The sequence below is a fragment of the Corvus moneduloides genome, chromosome 6 (genome assembly GCF_009650955.1).
Source record: "Corvus moneduloides isolate bCorMon1 chromosome 6, bCorMon1.pri, whole genome shotgun sequence".
Lineage (NCBI taxonomy): Eukaryota > Metazoa > Chordata > Aves > Passeriformes > Corvidae > Corvus > Corvus moneduloides.
In genome coordinates this window covers 1,917,513-1,944,140 of record NC_045481.1, presented here as the reverse complement: position 1 = coordinate 1,944,140, position 26,628 = coordinate 1,917,513, and the positions used below count along the sequence as shown (strand labels likewise).

The 26,628-nt window shown below is 51.7% G+C and overlaps 1 protein-coding gene across 2 annotated transcripts; it reads left to right on the top strand.

The window, feature by feature from the left end:
- Nucleotides 1–8,700: 8,700 nt before the first annotated feature.
- NEMF (nuclear export mediator factor) lies at nt 8,701–26,392 on the top strand. Of its 2 annotated transcripts, XM_032113341.1 has the most exons (33): nt 8,702–8,880; nt 10,009–10,077; nt 10,377–10,479; nt 11,294–11,419; nt 11,496–11,644; nt 11,869–11,936; nt 12,873–12,959; nt 13,695–13,771; nt 14,278–14,348; nt 14,444–14,519; nt 15,781–15,843; nt 16,006–16,083; nt 16,413–16,621; nt 17,073–17,258; nt 17,602–17,665; nt 18,138–18,226; nt 18,866–18,969; nt 19,310–19,372; nt 19,509–19,621; nt 20,038–20,095; nt 20,456–20,514; nt 20,967–21,087; nt 21,486–21,750; nt 22,313–22,355; nt 22,439–22,488; nt 22,982–23,135; nt 23,441–23,518; nt 23,594–23,788; nt 24,451–24,483; nt 25,127–25,233; nt 25,309–25,352; nt 25,449–25,528; nt 26,136–26,392. In XM_032113341.1, the coding sequence occupies exons 1-33, from the start codon at nt 8,822–8,824 to the stop codon at nt 26,211–26,213; spliced, it is 3,219 nt and encodes a 1,072-aa protein (XP_031969232.1). In that variant the 5' UTR covers nt 8,702–8,821; the 3' UTR covers nt 26,214–26,392. The 2 variants fall into 2 exon arrangements, with proteins under 2 accessions (XP_031969233.1, XP_031969232.1); XM_032113342.1 differs by lacking the exons at nt 24,451–24,483; nt 25,127–25,233; nt 25,309–25,352; nt 25,449–25,528; nt 26,136–26,392 and adding an exon at nt 24,338–24,440 and having other exon boundaries at nt 8,701–8,880.
- The last annotated feature ends 236 nt before the right edge of the window (nt 26,393–26,628 follow it).

Below are 26,628 nucleotides of genomic sequence, written 5' to 3'. Positions count from 1 at the left end.
GACAGTGCAAAGTTATGGGGAGGGTGTGACCGTGCTGGGGTTGTTCTGCTTTCCTTTTTAAGAGCTGAGAGGTTCCTTTGGGGCTTTCTTGTAGGATCTGCCAGCTGAGGAGTGTGGATCTCAAGAATTAAGTGAAAATAAAGCACAGGTGGTGGAACACGGGGCTGGGTCTGGGATGCTCGGCTGTCCAGGCTGTGTCACCCACCTCTGGGTACCATGGAACCCCATGGAATGAGTAACTGCAGGGTGGGGAAGTTCCCTTTCCATCATCTGCTCCCCCTTTTGCACCCAGACATGCTGTTCCTTGGGTGTCTCCTCTTCAATCTTGGCTTTGTTCTCCTTTGTTGGAGACTGTGTTGTCCCTCATCCTTGGGGACTGGGTGCAGATAGAGCTTGGCCCCCTTTGCCTTTGCCCATTTCACCTGGCAAACAGCTTTCCTGAACTTCACTCCTGGAAAAGTGATGGGACCTGTGCAACACCTGCAGAGGTGCCCAGGGTTTCTTCTTTGAGCTGCTCCTGCTCTGAAGCCGTGTGGGGATTGGGCCCTCCCACAGCTCAGCAGCACTTCCTGCTCTGCTCCTCTCCCTGCAGGACTCCTGCCTGTCCGTGCTTGATATCAGACACAGGACCCTGCTCCAATCCCTCTTATCCCTCTGCCTGCTCCTTTCCCAGTATCTCTGGGAGGGCCCGTGCCTGAGTCAGGCTGCTCTGGGCTGTGGTCGCAGCTTCTGCCTCTGCATGACCCACTGAGAGCACCCAAAATTGATCTTCCTGTGATCATACACAGCTCAAAACCTGCCAGAGGGAAGTGATGAGCTGCACATCTTCCCACAGAAATCCCAAACTGATGTGGGGATGTGCCCTGAGTGGCTCAGGTTGGAAGGGACCACAATGTGTCACCTGGTGCCACCTCCATGCTCCAGCAGGGCCATCCCAGAGCACAGGGATTGTGTCCAGCTGGTTCTGGAATGTCTCCAGGGAAGGAGACTCCTCTGTGGACAATCTGTTCCAGTGCCTGGTCACTGCACAGTAAGTTGTTCTTCCTCAGAAGAGAAATGGGATTCACTCAGCCAAATGCTTTTCCACCTGTGCTGGGATTTATTTCCAAGGATCCTCCCTGCCCTTCCCGACCTCACAGTCTGTGCACCAGGGGAAGATTTGCCACGGTCTGGCAAGGCTTTTGAAGGAATTATTCCTGCTCTTTAGGAGGATAGATAGCAACAAGACATTTGAGCACTCAGCACTTCGGGTAGTTAAGATCTCAAATTAGTCACTAATAAACTCTGTGCACGTCAATCCTGGCAGCTCACGTTTACCAATCCCGCAGGGAATGGGGGAGAAGCTGGAGAGAGAGCACCACCTACTTTTGGAACATTTCAGTGGAGAGTCCTGTTGGTTTCCGTAAGTGAACAGGAAGGAGGGTAAACAGGAAGCAAATGGAAATAGCTTCAGTAAAGCAAAAAAAGGCTTTGCTGTCTGAGGAATCCCACTGCTGTGTCCCTGCAGAGCCCCTGCAGCTCACCTGGGAGAGCCAGGACATAACACACCCTTTAAAATGGGAATTTGCTTGGAAAGACAGGTTCTTATTTTTAAGAGAGCGACTTAAGCAGCAGTGGGTTGGAAATGTGTCACCACAGATGAAGTGTGATGGTCTGAGCAAAGCAGGTTCTTCGTCTCAGCCATGCCCAGCCTGAAGAAAAAGGATTTAAATCTACTCCGTGTAACCACCCCCAGGGAAAGAAATGCACCTCTGGGCACTATCTACTCCATATAGCATAGTATTACACTGCTGATTGATTTTCAAGGTCAAATACCCAAAAAAAGCACTTAAAATACCCAAATATGTTCTAAATCACCTGAAAAACGTGAGCTCTTAGGAGGAGTTCCGTTTCAAACACCTGCTTGAGAATTAAAACCCTTCTCAGGTCCTTGGCAACCCCCAGTGAGTTACTGGGTAGCCTGCAGGAGTTAAATATTTTAAAAGTGAGTTAAATATTTTAAAAGTGAGTTTAATGTTTTAAAAGTAAGCTAAATGTTTTAAAAGTGAGGTAAATGTTTTAAAAGTGAGCACTGGCTGACAGTGTGTGTCAGTGGATGGGGTGTCCTGTGTACCTGCTGGGGATTTACAGCCCAGAGAGTAAAAAGCAATCATGGTTATAAAGTGATTAGGGGTTACAGCCTGGGGAGAAGGGCAGCAAATACCTGTGGGACCTTGTGGTAACTCAGCTGGGCCTGGCTGCTCCTTATCTTTCCTTATCTTTCCTTATCCATGAGGAACCCGTGGGCAGTGCAGGTACCAAGGTTTGCATTTATTGCTTTCCATGGATTTGCACGGCTGTGTTTCCATGGTCTGCCCCCCACCAGAGGTCCAGGTGCTGTCACAGCAACGTGAAACACCAAATTTACCGAACCTTGAGGAAACTGATACTCATCAATCAGAGAATTTCTATCTCTTTGAATATAAATCCGATTCCAATCGTTTTGGACCATCAGGCCAAACCTGTTTTAATGTGGTGCAGCCCATCTTTCCTCACTCCCTCTTTTGACAGAGATGGGAAAAGCCTCTGTTGCACTGATCCTTCAAAGACCTTTGTGGCTTTCCAAGGAAGGAAGAGGGAATATAATAACGCTCTGGGTTTAGTATCTGTGTTAGATAAATTCTCCTGCTGTGGAAACAAATGACATCCTTGATATAACAATGGCATTCCAGGGGTAGATTTGTCCTGGAGGGATCTGAGACAATGGGCCAAGTGTCCTCTGCCAGGGTGAGTCAGGAGAGAGGCGCTTTCCCAGAGCACTTGGCCCTGGTCATTGCAGCCTGTGGGCAGGGAGGGGTGGGAATGGTTCCCAGGGATGTCTCAGCCCTGTTTCCTGTGATTCTGGATGCAACAGTGGCTGGGATTGGCAGGAAGCTGAACCTGAAACCTCTGAAGGTGTGTGTGTGCTACAGGCAAAGGGGCATCAGAGAGATCCCTGGGATCTTCCCATCTGTTAATGAAATGGAGGAGTAGAGGTGGGAAGGGGTGTTGGAGAACATCCTGACTGCAGCAGGTTTCTGTGAGCCTGAGTGTGCTGAAACCATGCCATGAGGATCCTGAAGAATCTCTAAAAATCCCACAGGTATCATCAGGAGAAAGCCCTGTCCTGGTCTCTGGGTATTCCTCCAGCCCCCTGTGGAAGTGAGGAAGAGATCCTCCAAAGCAGGCTCCCAGCAGGAAAACCAGTTTGACACCCTGGAGAGGAGAAGCTCCAGGGAGACCTCAAGCCCTTTCCAGGGCCTAAAGGGGCTCCAGGAGAGCTGGAGAGGGACTGGGGACAAGGGATGGAGGGACAGGACCCAGGGAATGGCTTCCCACTGCCAGAGGGCAGGGATAGATGGGAGATTGGGAAGGAATTCCTGGCTGTGAGGGTGGGCAGGCCCTGGCACAGGGTGCCCAGAGCAGCTGGGGCTGCCCCTGGATCCCTGGCAGTGCCCAAGGCCAGGCTGGACATTGGGGCTTGGAGCAGCCTGGGACAGTGGGAGGTGTCCCTGCCCATGGCAGGGGGTGGTTTAAGCTCCCTTCCCACCGAAACCATTCAGGGATTCAATGCTTCCAGGATATTTGGGGGGTTTTGTTCATTTTAAGTACATCAGAATGTCCTTACAGGTACCATTGGCAAACCACCTGGGTCCTCCTTTCCCAGGGTGTTCTCAGGAGCAGACAGAGGAAATGAAGGCGGGAGGAGGATACTGCCTGACCAAACCTCCAAATGCCAAAATCCTGGATCACCACCATGGCAACACCAGCCTGAAAAATCCTGAACCTTAACAAGAGTAAGAATAATTTGAGGCCCATGGTGGGATTTTGGGGTGTCCTGTGCAGGGCCAGGGGCTGGACTCGAAGATCCTTGTGGGTCCCTTCAGCTCAGGGTATTCCATGATTCTCTTCTGTGATTCTGTGGTTGCCTGGCCCTTGGAAGGGGGAGTTTTGGAGCTCAGTGGGATCCCCAAGCTGGTTATATTTAGGGTTGTATCCTGGCTTAGTTGTAACTCTCCGCACAAAGCCACAGCTCCTGTGGGGGAGCTCAGCGAGATCCTAGAGCAGCTGCTCCCGCTGGGCGGGATACAAGGGCTGTGGGATGAGCTCCAGGGGGCAGGGCACCCCCTGAGCTCAGGGATGAGCTCCCGAGGTGTTCCCAGCTCTGAGGGGGCTCATTTTCCATCCTAGGTGTTGCTTTGGTGCTGCCCCAGGGCACAGCTCTGTCAGACCCTCCATCTGCATCCTCACTGTGCCTGGGCTCTCCTCAGTCTGCCAAGCTCGTTCCCATCAGATTTTCTCAGGGAAAACACGGAGTTTCATGCCTCTGTTCTCTCAAATCCCTCCTGCTATATTTTTTTTCGTGTGATGAAAAATGTATGTATTTGTGGCAGGAAGAAGAATCCCTGTGTCAGTGGCAGGAGGAGGGGATGGGAGAGGGTTCCTGGATGTGTCTGGTGTTATTTCTGTGGGGGTGGTTTGCCTTTCTCCCCTGTTTGTGGATGCCAGGCCTCCCTCTCCTCATGCCTTGACCCCTAAATCATTATCCTAAAGTCTTTAACCAAAACTCCAGCTGTCACCAACAGCTCTTCCTTAAGGAGATAAAAAGAGCCCAGAACAAGATCTGGGATCTCTCCTGTGCAGCCCTGACACCCTTAAGGCTTCAGCCTTGTGCAGCACTGGGGAAAATCTTATTTTCCTTCCCTGAGATGGGATTGCCCTGGACTTTGCTCGAGTAACTCGGGGCGGGCTGGAAGAAGCGCTCAGACACCTCCCAAGTGGGTCTGGCAGGGCAGGAGGTGTGTCCCTGCTTGGGCAGGACACCCTTGCCATGACCTCTGCACTGGAGAAACACAATGCCATGAGCCATCCGTGGAGGAGAGGGACCAGCCAGTTATTCCCATGGGGTACCTGGGGCAGGTCTCTTTGACAGAGGCAAAACACAGAGTTAAGATGAAAAGTCCTCAGTGAAAGTATTCCTAGGCAGCTGCCTGTTATGGCAGGGAATGGATAAAAGCAGGAAGCTCCTGAATTTTATTCCTTTCCTTAGGTTTTTGTTATTTTTATATCCTTTGCTGGGAATCATTCAGCTCCTTACACCTGCAGTGAGCAGGCTGCCTCTCAGACATTCTGCAAATCCTCCTGAGCTCTCTCTGGGCACATCCTAGAGCAGGACCACGAACTTAATTTTTCAGCCTACAACAGCATAACCTGGCCTGTCTAAACCCAAGTATTGTGTTGGATGCTCACTTGAAGAACTAAACTTTGCTTCCTGTGCCTGCTGCTCCTCCCACCGTGCTGCTGCAGCATTGAGGAGTTCCCGAGGCCGGAGGAGCCGGTCCCGGAGTGATGGGGAGCGGAGGCAGCGGAGGGAGCAGCCGGGCACGGTGGCTTGTGCCTGTAATCCAAGCTCCGGGGAGGCTGAGGCTGGCGGACCGCTGAGCCCGGGGGTTCTGGGCTGCAGGGGGCTGTGCCGAGCGGGCGTCCAAGCTAAGGCCGGCATCGATATGGTGGCCCTGGGGGAGCCGGGGGCCACCAGGTCGCCTAAGGAGGGGTGAACCGGCCCAGGTCGGAGACGGAGCAGGTCAAAGCTCCCGTGGCGGTCAGTAGCGGGATCGCGCCTGTGAGCAGACCCTGGAGCACAGCCCGGGTGACAGGGCGGGACCCAGCCTCTTTTGGCATCTTTGTCCCCTGGCCCCAGCCTCTTTTGGCATCTTTTCCCCTCGGACCCAGCCCCTTTGTCAGCTCTCTGTGCCACGGGGCAGCCACAACAGCAGGGAAAAGCAAAAGCACTCCTAGGGATGCTCCACCTGCAGATGCCGCGCCAGCCGCGCCCACCCAGGCGTGCTCAGGTTTTGGTGGGGTGTGTTGGGATTTCCTTAGGGATCGCAGCAGATTTAACTGTTAAACTGGGAAATGCCGGTTTTCTGCAGGATTTCCCATCGTGTTTCTGGCTGCGAGTCGGTCCCACCCCTCCCTCAAACGCTGCCGCTCCAGACCGAGGCATCCCAGCTCCCAGGAGCGTCTCATTATCCTGCTCCGGCGGGTATTTACTGTCGCAGCTCATTTGCGTCCTCGGCTCTGAGCTTTGCGCTCTCAGGAAAACACTGGTAAATCGGGAAGCTTTGCTCTACGAGGAGTTTTCCAAAACAGGGAGTGGGACATCCCTGATTCGCTCTGTGCGGAGCTGTCCCAGAGACGGAGCTCCGTGCTGTGCCTCGCTTGGCTTGAAATGAAAACAGAGCAGCAGGATGTGCCTCCTCTGGCTCCAAATGAGGAGTTTGGGCTCCTTCAGCAGCGCAAACCTGCTCAGGAATCATTCCTGTCTATCCATGCGTTTTTAAACACAAACCAGAGAGAGCTCAAGGACGTTCCCTCAGTTCCCCACTGCCACTGTGTGGCCAGGCAGAGCTCGCACAGGATGGATGTCAGGGAATCTGCAGAACTGCTGGATCAGGTGGCTTGTGGATGGGATGCGAGTGCTGGGAAGGCTGAGGTTGGGATTTTGGGCTGCAGTAGTTGTGCTGGTGGAAGTTCGGTGTGGATATGGTGCTCCTGAGGGAGCTGGGATCACCAGGTTGCCTAAGGAAGGGTGAACCGGCCCTGGTTGAGTTGGAGCTGGTCAGAATTCAGGTGTTGATCCATAGTAGGATGGAGCATGTGGATATTCCCCGTGGCACAGCCCAGGCAGAGCAGGACTGGTCCGTTTTGCCTGGGGAACGGGGCAGAGAGGGCTGGGGATATGTCAGTGCTGAGGCATGAACAGCACGGAGATAGGGGGGAATCCCAGCCAGGACAAGGGGGAATCCCAACCAGGAGAGCAGAGCAGGAGCCACATCTCACAGGGATTTCTTCGGCGAAAGAGAAAGGAACAGAGGGAAAAAATGAGATGCTTGTAAAAGGAGAGGGAGGAGACACAAAACCACTCTTAAAGAAATTCCTTCATGGGACAGATGCCCCCCATCCTAAATCCCACTGTGAATCTCTGGTAACAAGCCCCGAATTGTGTAAGAAATGAGGAACTGGGGTTTGTGCTGATGATGGGGAGGGGGAACTCTTTCCTTGGCCTGACTGCCTCCTCAGCAGGGAAAACTGAGTATGTGCTGGGGGTGAGAGGGGGATAGAGGGAAAGGGGAAATAGGAGGGGAAGGAAAAGAAGGGGAAGGGGTAAAGGGAAAGAGAACAGGGAAGGAGAAGGGAAGAAGGGGAAGGAAAGATGGGGAAGAAGGGAAAGGAGAAGGAGGCAAAGGGGAAAAGGACAGGAAAAGGAGAGAGAGGAAGGAGGAAGGAGGGGAAGGAGAATGGGAAGGGATAAGTAAAAGGAGAAAGGGGAAGAAGGGGAAGAAGTGGAATGGGAAAAGGGAAAGGGAAAAGGACAAAAGGGAAAGAGGGGAAGAAGGAATGGGAAGGGGGAAAGAAAAGGAGAAAGGGGAAGGGAGGAAAAGGGAGAAAAAGTATAAAGGGTAGGAATGAGAAGCAGAAGAAGGGGGAGGAACAAGAGGAAGAGAAGGAAACAGAGAAGGAGAATAAGGAGGAGAAAGAGGAGGACGAGAAGGAGGAGGAGAAGGCGAAGTAGGAGAAGGAAGAGAAGGTGGAAGAGACAGCGGAAGGGAAGGAGGAGAGGGAAGAGAAGGAGGAGGAGCAGGACAAGCAGGAGGAGGAGCAGGAGCAGCAGAAGGCGAGCCGGGGGCGGAGCGGGGCGGGCTCCACACAAACCATCTCGGCGGCGGAGCGGGCTGGCAGCGCCGGGCGCGGTGGCGCGCGCCTGTAGTCCCAGCTGCCGGGGAGGCTGAGCCCGACGGATCGCTTGAGCCCAGGAGTTCTGGGCTGCCGTGCGCTGTGCCGAGCGGGCGTCCAAGCTAAGGCCGCCATCAATATGGTGACCCGCGGGGAGCTGCGGGACACCAGGTTGACTAAGGAGGGGTGAACCGGCCCAGGTCGGAGACGGAGCAGGTCAAAGCTCCCGTGGCGGTCAGTAGCGGGATCGCGCCTGTGAATAGCCACTGCAGCGTAGCCTGGGCAACACAGAGACACGCGGGCTCCCCTTTTGCCGCTGCACGCCACGAAAAACACCCAACACCCAACCCTCGCCCCCTTTTTGCCCTCGCCCGCCCGCACGCAAACACCGCCTCCTGCTGACACCGACACGCACCGCACCCCGACCCGCTCCCTCAAAACACACAGCGCCGCGCAAATCTCCGCCACAAATCCCACCCTCCAACAATACATGCAAACAAACACTGCCCCAAGGGGTCCCGCGGGATCCCTTTGCTGTCCGACACGGACACGCGTGGGCTCCTTTCCCCCGCTCAACACAGAGAGACGCGGGACCCCCTTTGCCGCTCCGCCCTCAGCCCGGCACCACTCAGTTCCACACGGCACCCTCCCTTTTTGCCCCCTTTTGCCGCTCTCTCCCGGGGCTCTTCGGTCACACGCACACCCTTTTCTGCCACCTCCTGACCCGTTTTGGTCATCCGCGGACCCTTTTTTGTCACCCCGGGAGTCTTTTTCGTCACCCTCGGACCCTTTTCTGTCACCCCCGGGTCCCATTCGCTGCCCGCCCGCTCAGAACCCCCGCGCTCACAGCGCCTCCTCTCGGTCGCGCGCGGCACCGCCCCGCCCGGCTCGGCCCATGCGCGGTCGCGAAGCGCCGAGGATTGGCGCCGGGTGCGACCCGTAGCGCCCGTGGGCGCAGGCGCGGGGTGGCCCCGGACGGCCGGGAGCCGTGAGGGACCGGGAGCCGGGATTAGTGAGGGGCCGGGAGCCGGGATACCTGTGGATCTCGCCGGGCGGCACCGGCGCCATGAAGTCCCGCTTCAGCACCGTCGATATCCGCGCGGTGCTCGCCGAGCTGCGGCAGAGGTACCGGCACTCCCCGCCCGTGCGGCCCCGGGGAGCGGGGCCCGGCCCCGTGGGTCCTGGTCCTGCCCCTGCTCCTGGTCCTGGCCCGGTTCTTGTTCTGTCCCTGCTCCCCCTTCTGGCCCTGGTCCTGGCCCGGCTTCCCTGCCCCGCCGTGGCCTCAGGGCTGTGGGGGCTCTGCCTCTCCATCGTATCCTGCTCTCACAGCTCTGCCCCTCAGCGCTGCCCTGCCTGGGCTCTGCATAACCCCCTCACCCATCCCCCGTCCCGTTCCAGCCCTGCCTGGAAGGGCAAGCACACCTTCCACTATCCCAGGCTGCTCCAAGCCCTGTCCATCCTGGCCTTGGACACTGCCAGGGATCATGGGGCAGCCACAGCTTCTCTGGGAATTCTATTCCAGGGCCTCCCCACCCTCCCAGCCAGGAATTCCCAGTTCCCAATATCCCATCCATCCCTGCCCTCTGGCATTGGGAAGCCATTCCCTGTGTCCTGTCCCTCCATCCCTTGTCCCCAGTCCCTCTGCAGCTCTCCTGGAGCCCCTTTAGGCCCTGCAAGGGGCTTTGAGCTCTCCCCAGAGCCTTCTCTTCTCCAGGCTGGACAACTCCCACCCAGCTGGGAAGCTGCTCCCACCCCTGTGGAGCTCTGAGCCTTCCTGGTGTCCGGGGCACTCCGCATGTCCAGCCCCACTCTGAAGGGAGTGACTGACACCCCCCAGGCCAGTTCAGTGCTCATACTGGGATTACTGGTGCCCTGTGCTCACAAAGGTGCTCTGGTGCAACCAGTACATTTTGCATCCCTGCTACAAAGAGGAGGGCTGGCAGGAACCGGCAGCTTTCTGTGTTTTTTTCCATTAATATAAATTTCTCCATCTAATTTTCTCCCTCTCTTAATTGCTGTGTCTTCAGAGCAGTTTCTCCATCTCTGCGTGGTTTTTTGCTTCCAGCTTGTTCCATCAGTCTTCCTTTGCTGCCCTTTTGGTTACTGCTTGGTGATTTATATAACTCGCTAATTTATCAGAATTTGGTAATTTATCAGAACTTGCCTTTCTGTGTACTTTTAATTGCCACTGGGATTTTTCCAGCCAGTTGTGTTTTGGATTCTCCAAAGCATTCTGTGTTTCCCTTTTGGCAGCTTGTTGGGAATGAGAGTGAACAACATTTATGATGTGGATAACAAGACCTATCTCATTCGCCTGCAGAAGTAAGAGCTTTAAATATCTTTATTTAAAAATTCTTTGGAAATGCTGTGTGAAAACTAGATTTTGTTAATTGTCTGCAGTAATTTCTGGCTTGTTTCCAGTGAAATTCTGCTGTTCTTTGGTAAAATGCAGTAATTTTTACCCAAAAAGCTCTTAGGAAATAGGATATGGAGTGTGAAACCCTGCAGACTGGTGGGTGGTGAGGGATGGCTGCTCCTGTGCCACTTGGAATCACGGAATATCCTCATTTGGAAGGGATCCAGAAGGATTTTGGGGTCCAGCTCCTTTGTTTTGCCCCCAGGCCGGACTGCAAGGCCACGCTGCTGCTGGAATCCGGGATACGCATCCACATGACGGAGTTTGAGTGGCCAAAGAACATGATGCCATCGAGCTTTGCCATGAAGGTAAACTCACCAGAGTTTGGGTTTTGGTAAAATGGCTGGATATCAGGAAGGAATGTTCATGTTCTGTCCTTGGAGACAAGAAAATAGGGAAGGATTATCCCGGTGAATCCTGATCCAACGGGTGGCTGAAGACAAGGGAGGACGTGGACTTAGGATCACACTGTTGATGTTCAGTGCCTGAAACAGTGAATATTTAAATTTATAAAAACTATTGCTAAGCTGCTGGATATCTTCTGGACCTCCCTGGAATGTTGCTCCAGTAAAATCCTTGTCATTCCAGTTGGATTGTCTGAACTTTTGGGTGCTGGATGCAGCACCCTGTGGTACAGAGTCCTCTGTTCAGTCTCCTGGGTTTTGGGGGTTCAGACCTTGCTCCAGGCTGTTAGGCTGGGCTCCTGCAGGTGGATCCACAGGTAGATCCACGGGGATACAGCCTGGGATGACTCCCATGGATCTGCTTATCCCCTGGCTGCAGCCAGAAATGACTCAGCAGAGATTCTGTGGGGTGGCTTTCCACGGCAGAGATGGATACAGGGATAATCCCAGTTCTTACAAAATAAACTCTTGGAATTTGAACTAGCTGCTCCCTTGAGCTAAAAAAACAGCATGGAAAAAATGTCTTAACGTTTGGGATCAATTATATTTATAATTATAACAATGAAGGTGTGAATGAAGGTGTAGCGGGAACCAACTTTTTTTGTCCTTACGATATTTGAATTCAATAGAAGGTGGTTGGTGCCACGTGAGGGCTCTACAGCCCAGCCATTCCCAGATGTTTCCAGCATGTCCCAGACATCTTTCCCACCCCTGGCAGTGCCGGAAGCATTTGAAGACGCGGAGGTTGGTGAGCGTGAGCCAGCTGGGGATCGACCGCATCGTGGACCTGCAGTTCGGCAGTGACGAGGCCGCCTATCACCTGATCGTGGAGCTGTATGACAGGGTGAGTGAGGGCTCCAGCAGCGTCCCCCGAGGCAGGGACACGAGGGTGGCCTCACTGAGGGTCCCTGTGCTCCCAGGGGAACGTTGTCCTCACTGACCACGAGTACATCATCCTGAACATCCTGAGGTTCCGCACGGACGAGGCGGACGACGTCAGGTTTGCAGTGCGGGAGCGGTACCCGGTGGACAGTGCAAAAGCTGCTGTGCCTCTGCCAACTTTGGACAGGTAATTTCAATTTCAGAGCTCTTAAATGGTGTTATTTATCGGGATAAACCCAAATTCCTTGGAGCTGTGAAAAGCTTTGGGTAGTTCCTCACGTATTACAGGCCACTTTTAGTTTCTTTTTCTAAGGCTGGAAATGTTTTGTAGCTTCTAAGCACTGCAGTGTTGTTTTGTTGTTGTAAAACACATTATTCTTTGGAATTGCAACTCTCCCTTGTCCCCTGCAGGTTAACTGAAATCATATCAAATGCACCCAAAGGGGAACAGCTGAAGAGGGTTCTCAACCCACTCCTTCGTAAGTAACTGGGCTTTGTTAGAAGATGAAATGGGGTCAATCAATGTTTTTTATGTCATGCTGGAAAATATGAATAACTTACCATAGAATCCTGGAGTGGTTTGGGTTGGAAGGGCCCTTAAAGCTCATCTCATTCCACCCCCTGCCTTGGGCAGGGACACCTTCCACAAGCCCAGGTTGCCTTGGGAAACAGACATTTATTGTTTCCAAGCCCACGGCACAGAGCTGAGCCTGCCCACGGTGCTGCAGGGATGAGAGCTGCGAGTGGCTCTGGTGGAGCTCTGGTTTGGGGCACTTTGCACCGTCCTGGTACCAAACAGGAGCTGTAAGTGTAAAGGTTTTCCTGAGCACAGAACCAAATCTGTCTTGTGTGAGGTGGTCAGAACAAAATTGGTTTTCCTCCTGACCTGGCAATGCTGATGAAGCAGAGAATTCCCTGAACAGCTCAAATCACACCTAAGTGTTACTTTCCCCATCTCTTCATTCTCTTTGTCACCAGTTTTCCCTCTCTTTCTCTACCCTGGTCTGCTAAATAATTGCTATTACTGTATAATAATAATAATATTACTGTATAACACTGTATAATTGCTAATTATTGTCCCCCACTGCTCCCAGTTTTGCTGTATCCATGGTGGAATTTGGCATTTCTGATCCCATCACGTAGGAAACTTTGGCCTCACCATGGTGTTACTGATCCAATTACCAGGCACAGCTGCTCTGCTCTAAAATCCCCACAATTTTTCTCTTGGTGGGAATTTGGCTGTTTCTCACCTCCTCCTCCTCATCCACCCATGAAATCCACCCATCCTTCCTGCCCTTTCCCTGATTTTTGGTACTTCTCACTCTTCTCACACTCTTGTGTCCAGGTTTTTTTCTAAATGCAAATTGTGAATATTTTCTACAGATAATCTATTATTTCTTTTCTTTTTTTAACAGCTTATGGGGCCACTCTCATCGAGCACTGCCTTATAGAAGCTGGATTTTCTGGAGCTGTCAAAATAGATCAACATCTGGAAAATAAAGGTATAATATTTTAAAGGCTGGGCCACAACTATGGGGATTTTTATGTCTGTGTAGTGGGTTTTATTTTTTTCCCAGAAAGGTGAGTAAAACTATAGTTCTGACCATGTGGTTTTATTTTTAGATGTTTTTAGCTTGAGGACCAGCCTCGTTTACATTAAAAGTCTTGATTTGTGCATGAATTGGAGGTGAAACATGAGGTTTTATACATTATGAATGGTTTTATCATGAGACACCACCTCACCCATTGAGGTGAGTTCTGGTTGTACAAAGGATGTTTGACAAGGAGAATTAACATCAAAGTCTTTATTTGTAGGAAACATTGGGGATTTGGTACAGTGGCAGCTTTACATTTATTGGGAAATCAAAGATTTGGGTAATAAAATCAGAAAATATTTTCCTGCAATCTTATTTTCCTCGTGTGCTTTATATTTGCCATAAATCCAGAGGATTTTTTCCTTCCTACTGGGTTATGGTGCTGAAAAAAATAACTTCTCACAGCTTCTGCTTTATGCTTTGCCTTGCAGCTTTAATTTTATAAAGTGCTGGTATTTGTGTGGTCTTTTTTTTCCCCCTGAAACTTGAATAATTATGTCCTAAAAGCACCTAAATAGGTTTTTATATTAAAAATTTCCCACGTGTAAAACAAGTGCTAAGACTCCTGTTTAAAATGAGCAATAATTGCTGGAGTGAAGCACCAGGGATGAAATATTTCTGCTGTTTTATTTTTCTCTTTAGAAAACCTTGAAAAAGTTCTTTCAGCTCTAGAGAAAGCAGAAGAATACATGGCCCTCACTGACAACTTCAGTGGAAAGGTGGGTCTGGGGAGGGTTATCAGTTATTTGGGATTGCAGAGTTAAACTGGCAAGCAGGAATTCCTCAGGTTGTGCAATTCCTGGTGTTCCCAGCCGTGGATTTTATTCCTGGGTGTCAGGTGGTGATGTGGAATAAAAATTGCTTCTTTCCACGGGGTGGGCAGCAATTAAATAATGCACAGGCAGGTTGTGTAAATCCTGGGAGATTTGCACTTGGGCTTTAATAAATAATAATAAAGTAATAATTTACTTTATTACTGTAATAATACACTAATAAATTCTATAATAAATTCTGCACATAGACTCTGCATTTATGGGGTAATCCTGAGGGTTGGAAGAAGTTCACTTCTTTTTCCAGAAGAAATTGGAGTCAAGACAAGCCAGTGGGGCAGGGATTTACTCAGGCACAAGGTTCCCTGCTGGAATTATTTGCTGTCTCATGCTGATTACACCTAGACCTTTTGGTATCTTTTTGATACAAAAATGATATTTTTGTATCTTTTCAGGGTTATGTTATCCAGAAAAAGGAGAAAAAGCCAAGCCTGGAACCAGATAAAGCAGCAGAAGATATCTACACGTAAATATTTGAAGTATTTTTTCCCTTTATTTTTCTACTAGTCTGCATCACAGAAATCAGTTTTCAGGTGATAATATCAAATGTGTATTTTACAGATATGAGGAATTTCATCCTTTCTTGTTTTCTCAACATTCAAAATGTCCCTACTTGGAATTTGACTCATTCAATAAGGTACAGTGCTTTTGCTGATGCTGTACTTAAGTGCTTTAATTGACTGCTGCTACAAAGAGTAATTAAAACGTAGTGCAGAGGTTGTTAATGAAAGCAGAGACCTTGGAAGGGATGATTAATTTTATGGATAAATGTTTGATGAGAAAAGGCCAGCTCCAGCAGGGCCTTTAGGCTGCAGCTGGGCAGTGCTGTGTCCTGAGCTCAGATCCTGGAGCTGAGTGTGGAACCTGTGAGGGAGGTGGATGTTTCCAGCCAGAGAATCCCAAATGCTTTGTTCTGGAGAGCTGGAATCTCAGTTGTCTCTGGAGTAAACAGTTGTGACAGACATCACATTTACACTTCTCCTGTTACTGCTCTGAAAGCCTCAGGCCCCTGATTTGGTGTTTCCTTGGGTGTTGTCCTTCCTGGTCCTCCACTCGTTAACATCTGGAATCATTAATTGCCTCTTGTTCCCGACCTTGATCTCCAGAATTCCCATTTCATGTTCCTGCCCTGCTTCCTGGCTGAATTCCTGTCATCTCCTTCACTGATCACAAAATCCCAGAGTGGTTTGGGCTGGAAGGGACTCAAAGCCCATCCAGTTCCACCCCTGCCAAGGCAGGGACACCTCCCACTATGCCAGGCTGCTCCAAGCCCCAATGTCCAACCTGGCCTTGGGCACTGCCAGGGATCCAGGGGCAGCCCCAGCTTCTCTGGGCACCCTGTGCCAGGGCCTGCCCACCCTCCCAGGGAACAATTCCTTCCCAATCTCCCATCCATCCCTGCCCTCTGGCACTGGGAAGCCATTCCCTGTGTGCTGTCCCTCCATCCTTGTCCCCAGTCCCTCTGATGATCTAAACAGCCTCAAACCTTCCTCATCTTGTGCTTTAAGCACAGCTGGAACACCAGGAGCTGTTCTTAGGCATTCTGGGTCTTTGTGGGTTTTTAACTGACCCAGTGGAGCAGCAGGAATTCGGGGCAGACAGATCTGTCTGTGCAACCATTTAATCTGAACCAAAGCAGCTTCTTTTGCATCACTTCTTAGCAAAAATGATGGGCCATAGTTTGGCCACTTATTTACCTGTGTGTTTGCAGTGAGACACAGCCCTGAGTGTCTTGCTGAACTCATCCCAATGGGAAGGGAAATGGAGAAAGCTCCTGGAGGTTGTTTCAGCCTCTCTCACCTCTTTTAGTGCTTTGCAGCCACTTCTCTGCAGGGACCCTGCTCTGCCTGCTCTGTCAGGCCAGCCTGGAGATTCTCCAACCTGATTCTCTCTTGCAGGCAACAGACGAGTTCTACTCCAAGCTGGAGGGGCAGAAGATTGATCTGAAGGCCTTGCAGCAGGTGTGTCCTGATCCAGGACTGGGGCAGCTGGGATGGCTCCCGGATTTCCTGAGGCTTCACTTGCTTCTGGCAGTGATTACCTGATGCCATTTATATTTACGTTTATGTTTATATCTATATCTATATCTATATTTAGTTTTTTTGCCATCTTGTTTTTGAAAGGAAAAACAAGCACTGAAGAAACTTGAAAATGTCCGCAGAGACCATGAACACAGACTGGAAGCTCTCCAGCAGGCTCAGGTAAGACAGATTTGGGGTTTTAATTAACAAGATGCATAATCACAGAACCATGGGATGGTTTGGTTGGGGGGGAGCTTCAATCCCATGCAGCTCCATGGGCAGGGACACCTGCCACTATCCCAGGTAGCTCCAACCTGGCCTGGAACACTTCAGGGATTGGCAGGACTGGAGTTGGATGTTATCCTGGGCCACCACTTCAATCCAATCTTGGATTCCAAGATTCCACTTCAATCCAATCTTGGATTTCTTCTCCACTACTTCCATTTATTCAAAACTATTGCTGAGCACGTGTTTAGCTCCAATGGCTCCAACCTTCTCCTTTCCCTAAGGAAGCTGATAAGCTGAAAGGAGAGCTGATAGAGATGAACCTGGAGGTGGTGGACAGGGCCATCCAGGTGGTCAGAAGTGCCTTGGCCAACCAGATCGACTGGACCGAGATTGGGGCCATTGTCAAAGAGGCCCAGGCCCAGGGGGACCCCGTGGCCACGGCAATCAAAGAGTTAAAGCTGCAGACAAACCACATCACCATGCTGCTGAGGTGAGTGCACTGCCCAGTGGCTGTAAAAACCTCATCTCACACTGGATCAGGAGCTTAGAGATTAAAAAAAAAAACAACCAAAATATCTTTTTTATAGCCAGAAGTTTTGGTGTGAAAGCTGGGACGTGGCAGAGCTAATCCATGAGGTTTTAGTTACCTCACTTTCAGAAATGTACAGAATAAACTTGGTTTTGGTTGGTTCCTTAGACTGGAAAAATTGGGCTCTTTATCTTCTGCTCTTGTTTTCTTTTTTCCTCCAAATTTTGGCTGACTCCAAGACATAAATGGGCTGGAATGAGGGGCTTTCCTGTGTCTGCACAGTGAAAAGGGTTTAGAGGCTCCTTGGACCCTTTCCAAACTTCTGAGAGAATTAAATTAAGAGCACACTCCACCAAGGATTAAAAATTAACCAGTTCTCTTATCTTAATCATCTAATGCCATGTGTTTTTAGGAACCCATATGTGTTATCTGAAGAGGAAGAGGAGGAGGACGATGCTGATGTAGAGAAAGAAGAAACAGAAGAACCAAAGGGAAAAAAGAAAAAGAACAAAACGAAACAGTTGAAGAAACCTCAGAAAAACAAACCCTCGTTGGTTGATGTTGATCTCAATTTGTCTGCCTATGCCAATGCCAAAAAGTAAGATTTTTTTTAGATAATACGTGGATTTGTAGTAGAAATTTCTCTGTGTTTGCAGTTGTTGGTGATAATATTGCAGGAGGAAGGGCTTTGGGATATCTTGTTAAAAATAAGAGTTAAAAATGGAAATGGCAGCTTGCCCTGAGCTCTGGGATGGGAATTTCCCTGGTCCAGACCCACTGGTGCAGGGCAGCTGGTCTGTGGCTGTCACATTGATTGAATTTTTTAATTAATTGAGTCAAATTCTGCACATGGAACAAAATGCAGAGGCCTGGGATAAGTGGGATAAGGATGAAGGAGTGGATCTGCTGGGATTTCAGGGACAAACACTTGTGTTTCACAGGTACTATGATCACAAAAGACACGCAGCCAAGAAAACTCAGAAGACAGTGGAAGCTGCAGAAAAGGTATTTTTTTTTTCCCCTAGGATTTGAGAAGATATTTAAAAGGGAAATCCCTGCCACTGCTAAGTGGAAAATCCTGACCTGGTCTGAGCAGCCCTAATGAGATGTGAAAGGGAAAAACAACCAGCCAGGGTTGTTCTATTCCTGACATTTTGAGCTCAGTGGAGGATTGCAGATCCCTGAAGTATCCTCCTTTTCCACCAGCAGCATTGGGAATACTCAGAACAGGTGGAGATACTGACAGACCAGGACTTAGAGTGGACAATCAGTGGAAATCCTTCCAATCCAAGAGCTGATCATTTTGGGGAGCAGCTCTCTGGGGTGGAGTTTTAAGGGCAGCTGTCTGACAGGAGCAGGGCTGGGTGGAGCCTGCACTGTGATAAAGTCCAGAGCCATTTCCTACCAACTTTCCCAGTGTTCACTCGGGAATTTTGTGATTCCTGCTGGATGGTGCTGGTGCTTTCTGTCCAAACAGGCTTTTAAATCAGCTGAGAAGAAGACGAAGCAAACCCTGAGGGAAGTTCAGACAGTCACCACCATCCAGAAAGCCAGAAAGGTCTATTGGCAAGTACAGCTCCCTCGTCCTTCTCTCATGTCCTGTGTCAGGATGAATCTTCACTGGCTTAGAAGTGGAGCTATTTCGGATTTCTGAGCACTGCACTTTGCATTGAGTCTCCCTACAGCTGCTGCCTAAAGTCAGAGAATCCCAGAATGGTTCCCAGGGATAATAACCCAAAGAAGCTGTGCCTGCCCCATCCCTGCAAGTGTCCAAGGCCAGGCTGGATGGGGCTTGGAGCAACCTGGGACAGTGGAAGGGTGTGGTCCAGTGGGACTGGATGAGCTTGAAGGTTTCTTCCAACCCAAAACATTCTGGGCTGTGATTTAAAAAAACAACCAACAAATGAAACAAAACCCCAAAGCTTTTAATCACCTAATAACTGAATTATTAAAATAGAAATCAGTAGGAGGACTGTGGTGATGGTGCTTCTTGTGTCATCTCACAATCTCACTGCCAGTGATGCTGTAGCTGTCCCATGCCTTGTTTTTATGGCCCAGGCCTATGGATGGAAGTGAAACTATTTGCAGTGTCATAAATTGCAGATGCTGAGATGGATATTCTGAGTTTGGTATCAAAAGCTACCTGTGCAATGTCCTGTTAGTTCCAGGTGTTTCTCACACCGTGGATTTGCTGGAATTTGGCAGGTTTGAGAAGTTCCTGTGGTTCATCAGCTCTGAGAATTACCTGGTCATTGCTGGCAGGGATCAGCAGCAGAACGAGCTGATCGTGAAGCGCTACCTCAAACCAGGTGGGTCCATGGAGGGGATGTGTGGGTTTCCCTCCTCTTTCCCAGTTTTGGGAATGTCCAGCAGTGACATGGGAAGGTCTCTCTGCTTTGTTCTTGAGTTGGGCCTTGGATCAAAGGGAATTTTGGTAATGGGAGTCCCTGTGGTGCCATGAGGTGAGAACAGGTTGGATGGGCTCCCCTCAGGAGCAGAGGAGCTGATTCTCCCTGGGACAAGGATGGACTAAAAGGCTTCTGTGTCCCCATCCTGCTCCTTGAGCCAGACCAGCCATTTCCAACTAATGTTAGAGACTTCCCTGGCTCCAGGGATCCGTGGATCTGACTGGAGTTTCCCGTTTCCCAGGGGACATCTACGTGCACGCAGATCTGCACGGAGCCACCAGCTGCGTGATCAAGAACCCCTCAGGTACCCATGGGACCCTGGGGACAGGAGCTGGCGGTGCCTTCCCTTGGGATGCCAATCAGTCCTTCCTGGGAAGCTCCCAGGCTGGCTTAGGGCAGTGCAGGATTTACTGGCTCGTGGTGTGCTGGGTGTTCCCCAGGTGAGCCCATCCCGCCGCGGACGCTGACGGAGGCCGGGACCATGGCCCTGTGCTACAGCGCTGCCTGGGACGCCCGTGTGGTCACCAGCGCCTGGTGGGTCACCCACAGCCAGGTGAGCACAGCCAGGCAGGAGCTGTCCAGCCACAGCATCCCAGGGAACTGGGATGTGGCCACAGACAGGAGCTGATGGGTGTGGGTCAAACTTCTGTGTGAGAGTGGGGAGATCACACCAAAGTCATGGTGGTTTTATTCCCTGAGTACTCCTGGATATATCCGGGGTTTGTTTCCTGAGTTACTCACCCAGGACTCCTAAAACACAGTGCTGGTGTGGGGTGTGATTGGATGGAAACGTTCCTTAGGAAAATTCCCTGCAAGGGAGAGGAAGAACCCCTTGGATGTGGAGTCCTGCAGAGCTGTTCCCAGGAGCTCAACTCTCGTTGAACCAATGTTTCTCCTGGTGCTGTTAGTACCTGATGCTGCCCTTCTGTCACAGAGATTTTTTTACAGTTTATCATGATTTTCTTTTAGGTTTCTAAAACTGCCCCCACGGGAGAATATCTCACTACTGGGAGCTTCATGATCCGAGGTGAGGCACAAAGGAACAGTGGGAATGGGATGTTTTCCCAAAGGTGCTGGGCTGTCCTGCAGTGGCAGCCACCCCCTCCCTCCCTGTGAACAGCCAGCAGATCCCACTCTTGACCCAGAAATCTGTTGGGAATGGCTTAGACTGAGTATCAGGCAGCTGCAGCAGCATTTTGAGCTGAGCCCTGGGCAGAAGTTCATTAACTCAGCTGCTTCTGAGCTCTCCTGTTCTCATCTCAGAGATAAAATCAGCCCCAGTGTAATTTTTGGGTAGCCTAGAGCCTCTAATAAAAATGAGTTTTTGAAGTACATCCTGCAGCATGGCTGCTAAACCTCCTCATGAGACTCTGCCTTTGTTTTCCAGGGAAAAAGAATTTCCTTCCACCTTCCTATCTGATGATGGGCTTCAGCTTCTTGTTTAAGGTACAGCTGTTCCCGTGCAGCTCCTGCTGGCTTTTGTAATTTGCTTTGAGCTGCAGGAGGCTTATTTTCTGCATCTTGCTTATCAGTGTATTCCCCATTACTTCTTTTCCCACTGGGATAAATCCCATAAAAGGCTTCTTGCTGATAATGACTCTGCTTTCATTTCCATCTTAGCCCAGTGTGCACTGTCTGCATTTCAGACAGACTCTGGACATTCCTGCCTCTCCCAGGTTGTTATCCCAGCTCTGTTTGGAGCATGGGCTTGTTCAGGGAATCTGGGAGTGCAGCTCTGTGTGTCACCCTGACTTTTGATGTTGACACACTTGGGTTTAAATGAGCTGGTTTCATTTTCTTGCTTTTTGATGGAAGAAAGTGTTAAAAAGGGAAGAAACAGCTGAGCGAGGTGTTCTGTGAACATCACCAGGCCTGACACAGAGGCTGCTCTTTTTTAGGTGGATGAAAGCTGTGTCTGGAGACACCGGGAAGAGAGGAAGGTCAAAGTCCAGGATGAGGACCTGGACACGGTTTCCAGCAGTGCCAGTGAGCTGGTGGCTGAGGAAGTGGAGCTTTTAGGTACAGTAGGAGGGACTGGGTGCTGTGGGTGCTGCTGGGAGCATCCTTCAGGGTCTGGGCGATCCCAGATTTTGGATCACTGATAGGACAAGGGGGAATGGTTTCACACTGCCAGAGGGCAGGGAGGGATGGGATATTGGGAAGGAATTCCTGGCTGGAGGGTGGGGAGGCCCTGGCACAGGGTGCCCAGAGAAGCTGGGGCTGCCCCTGGATCCCTGGAAGTGTCCAAGGCCAGGCTGGAGGGGGCTTGGAGCCACCTGGGACAGTGGAAGGTGTCCCTGCCCATGGCAGGGGTGGAGTGAGATGGGCTTTAAGTTCCCTTCCAACCAAAACCATTCTGGGATTCCATGATGGATCAGTTTGGTTGTTTCTGTGTTTTCCTGCCCTGTGTGCCCCAGATGGAGGAGACAGCAGCAGTGAGGAGGATAAAGCTGAGGGTGAGGAAGCTCCAGAGGGTGAGGAAGCCACAGCTGAGAGTGCTCGTGAGGAGGGCGTTGCTGAGCTGGAGCAGGGAGGAGGGAACACTCCTGCTCCAGAGGCTGACTCCGAGGAGGATGAGGGAGAATCTGAGGAGGAACATCCAGAGCCAAAGAGGGAAGTGAAGGAGGAAGAGGTGAATTACCCAGACACCACAATCGACCTGTCACACCTTCAGTCCCAGAGGTGAGAGAAGCAGCAGCTGGGGGCACCTGAGGGTCTCTAAAACACCGCCAGGACAAGGCTGGGATGAGCTGCCAGCCCTTCTTTCCATGCTCAGCAGTGGGAATGCTGCCTCGTTTTCCTTTCAGGGCTGCTCACACCTGAGACACTGAGCCCTGAGCTGCCTGTGCTGTGCCAAGCTGGTGCAGAGCAGCTGCTCTGTGTGAGGCTGTGGGCTGAGCTCATCTGCCGGTTGTCCCTGGGATTCCTTGGGGGGTGCACGGAGGAGGCATGGAGTGAGTGCCCATGGGGCTGTGTGCCTGGGCAGCTGCACATCGGGGCTCCCTCAGTGCCCAGGCTGTGTTTGGTGCTTGGTGTGTGTGAGGGGAGCTGGCAGAGAGCTAAGGCATGTTTGGTAAAGTGAATCCCAGGATTCCTGCCCTTTCCAGTCACCAAAGCTGGGATTGCCAAGCACTAGAAAGCTGAAAGTGTTACAGCCAAGCTGCCCAGGTTTGGGCTGTGGTTGGTGTGTCCATGGTGAGCTGCCCTGCATCTGCTGATGAGCTCCTGTTCCATCTCCCCACAGATCCCTGCAGAAAATCATCCCCAAAGAGGAAGAGCCCAACTTGGTAAGGCCCCAGCTCCAATGGGTGGCTCAGAGCAGTGGGAGCTGCTGGGCAGGGTCTGCTCTAAACTGCCTTTCCCTCCCCAGAGTGACAGCAGGGCCCAGGGCCGGAGACATCTCTCTGCCAAGGAGAGGAGGTGAGAGCCAGTGGGTGTTCCAGGGAATCCCAGAATTCCAGGATGGTTTGGCTTGGAAGGGAGCTTAAATCCCATCCCACCCCCTGCCATGGGCAGGGACACCTCCCACTGTCCCAGGCTGCTCCAAGCCCCATCCAGCCTGGCCTTGGGCACTGCCAGGGATCCAGGGGCAGCCACAGCTTCTCGAGGCAAATGCCCCATTCCCTGCCCAGGTCCTGGGCACAGGGCACGTCTGTCCCCACTCCCAGCCTGGGCTGATCCATGCCCATTGTCCATCCTGCATTTCCAGGGTGCAATCCTGCTCCTGTCCTTTGGGAATGCTGGCTGGGAACAGTTTCTTGTGTACTGTGGGCTGAAGAGGTTTTTCTGAGAAAGGGGTTGTTTCCAGTGTTCTCTGGATCCCTGTGGCAGGGAAGCAGGGTGGGAATACTGTCAGGAGAGCAGCAGCCTCTCCTGTCACAACAAAGCAGGGTGTTGTGGTTGTTCTCCTCAGAGAAATGAAGAAAAAGAAGCAGCAGAACAACTCTGAGAACTCGGAGCTGCCTGAGGAGAAGCAGAAGGAGACAGAGACAGAGACCCAACCTCCGGCTGCTGCCAACAGCCACAAGGCTGCTCCAGCCCCTCAGCCCATCAAGCGGGGCCAGAAGGTGGGCAGGGACCAGGGAGACCCTGGGCTGAGCTGTTGGCATGGAAGTGTGGACAGAAATCCCAGATCTCCCAGACATCCATGGCTGCCTGGTGGTTTTAGGCTCGTGGTGGTGCTTTGAGTGGTTTCAGGATGGTGGTGGGGGTTAGCACGGAGCTCACTGGAACCAGTCCCTTGGTTACTGGTGAGCTGCTCTGAAAGAGTTTGGGATACTGGGAAGGAAAGTGCATGTGGGGTCAGCAGCTGTGGATGCAAAACTCTGCTAAAAGTCGTCATTTCTGAAGCTGTTGGTGTTTCCTCCTGCAGAGTAAAATGAAGAAGATGAAGGAGAAGTACAGGGACCAGGATGAGGAGGATCGGGAGCTCATCATGAAGCTGCTGGGGGTGAGGGGTGGAGTTGAGCCTTCCCAGGGGTGTGGTGGCTCCGGTCACCAGCCCTGACCAGCTGTGTCACCACAGTCTGCAGGCTCCACCAAGGAGGACAAAGGGAAAAAAGGGAAGAAGGGGAAGACAAAAGAAGAGGCAGCAAAGAAGCAACAGCAGAAAACCAAAGCCCCCCGTCGTGCGGCTGGAGGGGGTAAGGAGACCCTCCCAGCAGGAATCCTGCTGCACGAGGCACAGGAGCCAGCCCTGGATGAGCTGCAGGAGGAGAAGGTGAGGAGTGGGATGGGAAGGTGGAGCAGGACGATGGGAAGATGAGGAACAGGGTGAGAAGGTGAGGAGCAGGAGGGGAAGGTGAGCAGCTCTCTCCTCTCCTCTCCTCACCTGTCCATGTCTGTCCCTTGCAGGGGCTCTCCTGGCTCTGTGTAGCTTTTCCACCTGGGAGGCTGAGCAGCTCCCCATGGATTTTGAGCACTGTGGAGAGCTCTGTGCCTGTTGCCAGGGCTCAGGGAGCCCACTGGATTCCCAGAGCAGCCCAAAGCCCTGCAGCAATCCATGTGCTCATCCTGCTCCCAGCACAGCCAGAACTGGGGCTCGGAGCAGTCCCGAGCATCCCGTTCATCCAACACCTCCCCCTCAGCTGAGCTGTAACCGAGCTCCCAGCCCTGTTGTTGGGATTTGGTATCTCTGAGCCCCATCTCCCTCCTCCCAGCTTGGCGTGTGCCAGGCAAATTAGAGCTTGGGAAGAAACACTCCACCCTCCCACCACAGCAAAGTGCTGCTCTTAGCTTGGCTGTGGAACGAGTTCCGTTCTCTTTGCAGGGAGCATGGGGCTTTCTGGGGCCTGCTGATTAAAGAATTCATTGGGGACGGGGGAGGAAGAAGCAGCTCTGTGGCTTTTGAAGCCCTGATGTGTCCTCTGTTTGTGTGTGCAGGAGGAGCAGGACCAGGAGCAGCCAGGACTGGAGGTAAATGCTCAGTTCTCTAAGTGCTGAGCTGGGGGCTGTGTTCCTGCTGGGACTGGGACATGTGGGAGCCCTCCAGGAATTTGAACGCACCTTAATTGTATTTTTAATGATTAACCTCCTTTTCTTCCTGCCCTGCTCATCTCCCCATCCTCCATAAACCCAGAGCTGGCTCCATGGATGTTTGCCCCTGGTTTTTGCCTTGGTGGCTTTGGGCTGGAGGATGACACAATGAGCAGTGCAGGCTGTTCTTTAGTTCAGAAAGTTTATTTACATATAAAATTGCTTCAAATGTTTCTGTAATTACAGGCTCTGGGTGTTGCCCAAGGCTGGGAATAAGTGAATTCCTTTAAATTCCTTAGTGGAGGAGGATAACGGTGTCTGCTGGGGGAAGCTTTGGGTGACCCTGGAACTCCATTGGGAGGCCCAGAGTAAGATCCAGCAAAGGATGTGATTTTAGTGATCAGAGAGGATCAGTCACAAATCCTGGCTTGGCAATTCCTTGCCAGTGAAGTGATCATGGAGCCATGGAATGGTTTGGGTTGGAAGGGACCTTAAAGGCCACCTATTCCCACCTCCTGCCCCATGACTCCACAGGGAGGGCTGAGCACAGGGCCTGGGTCCAGTGGAGCTCTTTGTCCCCCAGGACAGCGAGGCCCTGCTGGACTCCCTGACTGGGCAGCCCCACCCCGAGGACATCCTGCTCTTTGCTGTCCCCATCTGTGCTCCCTACACAGCCATGACCAACTACAAGTGAGTGGCAGCACCTTCCTGGGAGGGGATGTGGTGAGAGTTTGTTTTATTTACAGAAACCTCTCCTTTGGGCAGGTATAAAGTCAAGCTCACTCCAGGCACGCAGAAGAAGGGCAAAGGTACGGTCTGAGAGCCCTGAATCCTTTCCTGTGCTCTGCCTGCTGAAGCCAGCCTGCTTTTCCAAGCTGTTTCACTCTTCCCTGTGTTTTTTCCAGCTGCCAAGATCGCCTTGCACAATTTTATGCAGTCCAAAGAAGCCAGTGCACGAGAAAAGGACCTGTTCCGCAGTGTGAAGGTGAGGCTTTCGCTGCAATTTTTCTTGTACAAAGCAGCAGCAGCAGCAGCAGAATGTCCACAAGTGCCATTTTGGGGGGAAATGCTGCCAAAATGGAGTGTCCTGTTGGTTTTTTTTTTGTTAGCAGTGCTGTGTCAGTTCTGCTGGGGAAGGTCTGAGAGTCCTGCAATGGTTTGGGGTGGAAAGGATCTTAAAAACCTCATTCCATGGGCAGGGACACCTTCCACTAGCCCAGGTTGCTCCAAGCCCCGTCCAACCTGGCCTTGGACACTTCCCAGCTTTTCTGGGAAACCTGTACTGCTGAGGCTGGGAAGAACCATCAGAACCTGAGCCTCAGTGGTAGCACTGGGCCTTTTGTTCCTGCATTGTCACTCGTCTGACAAAAGCAGCATCTTCCAAGAAACCCTCTGGGTCTGGAGTGGGAATTGCTGGGGCAGGGGGAGGTGCTTGCACTGGGAGTTGAGGCTGGAGGTGTCCTGTGCCCCTCTCTCCCAACCAGGTGCTCACCAGAGCCAAGGAAAGGGATCACACTCATGCTCCAGGCCAAGGAAGGGCTTTGGAAATGCTTTCCTGCTGTGGTCACTTTCTCCTCTTTCATGTTTCCTAGGACACGGATTTGTCAAGAAATATTCCCGGGAAGGTGAAAGTGTCTGCACCTCACCTGCAGAACATGAAGAAGAAGTGATTCCATGCTGGGGGTTCTCACCCCCACCGAGCCCCGGGGCTGGGGCAGACGGACACAGACCCACAACTAGGACTGATCCAACACCCAGGGCCTGCATTCCTGGTGCTTTAGCTGGACTCTGATACAAATTGCAGATAAACATGGAAGTAAATTGCTGGCATTTGGTCAGGAATGTCCTCCCCTGCTGCTGCTTCTCTGTTGTTCCTCACTGCTGGGCAAACGCTCTGGAATTTGGGGCAGGAAACCTCCAGGGTGTTCAGTTCCTTCCTGCCCCGTGCCTGTGGCAGGGCCTGCCCTCCAGGAGGGCAGTTCCAGTGGAGAATGCTTCCTTTGGGAAGGTGGAATTGTGTTTTCCCCCAAATACTCCCTGGCTGTGGAGAGAGGGAAGGTGCAGGCCCAGATCCCCCCAGCCCAG

What these genes read in the sequence shown, in the direction of transcription:
- NEMF (XM_032113341.1), top strand. Translation starts at nt 8,822, where the DNA reads ATGAAGTCCCGCTTCAGCACCGTCGATATCCGCGCGGTGCTCGCCGAG. An exon ending in GCCTATGCCAATGCCAAAAA is followed by an intron (nt 17,259 to 17,601) that starts GTAAGATTTTTT and finishes TGTGTTTCACAG; the next exon opens with GTACTATGATCACAAAAGAC. An exon ending in AGGAGCAGCCAGGACTGGAG is followed by an intron (nt 24,484 to 25,126) that starts GTAAATGCTCAG and finishes TTTGTCCCCCAG; the next exon opens with GACAGCGAGGCCCTGCTGGA.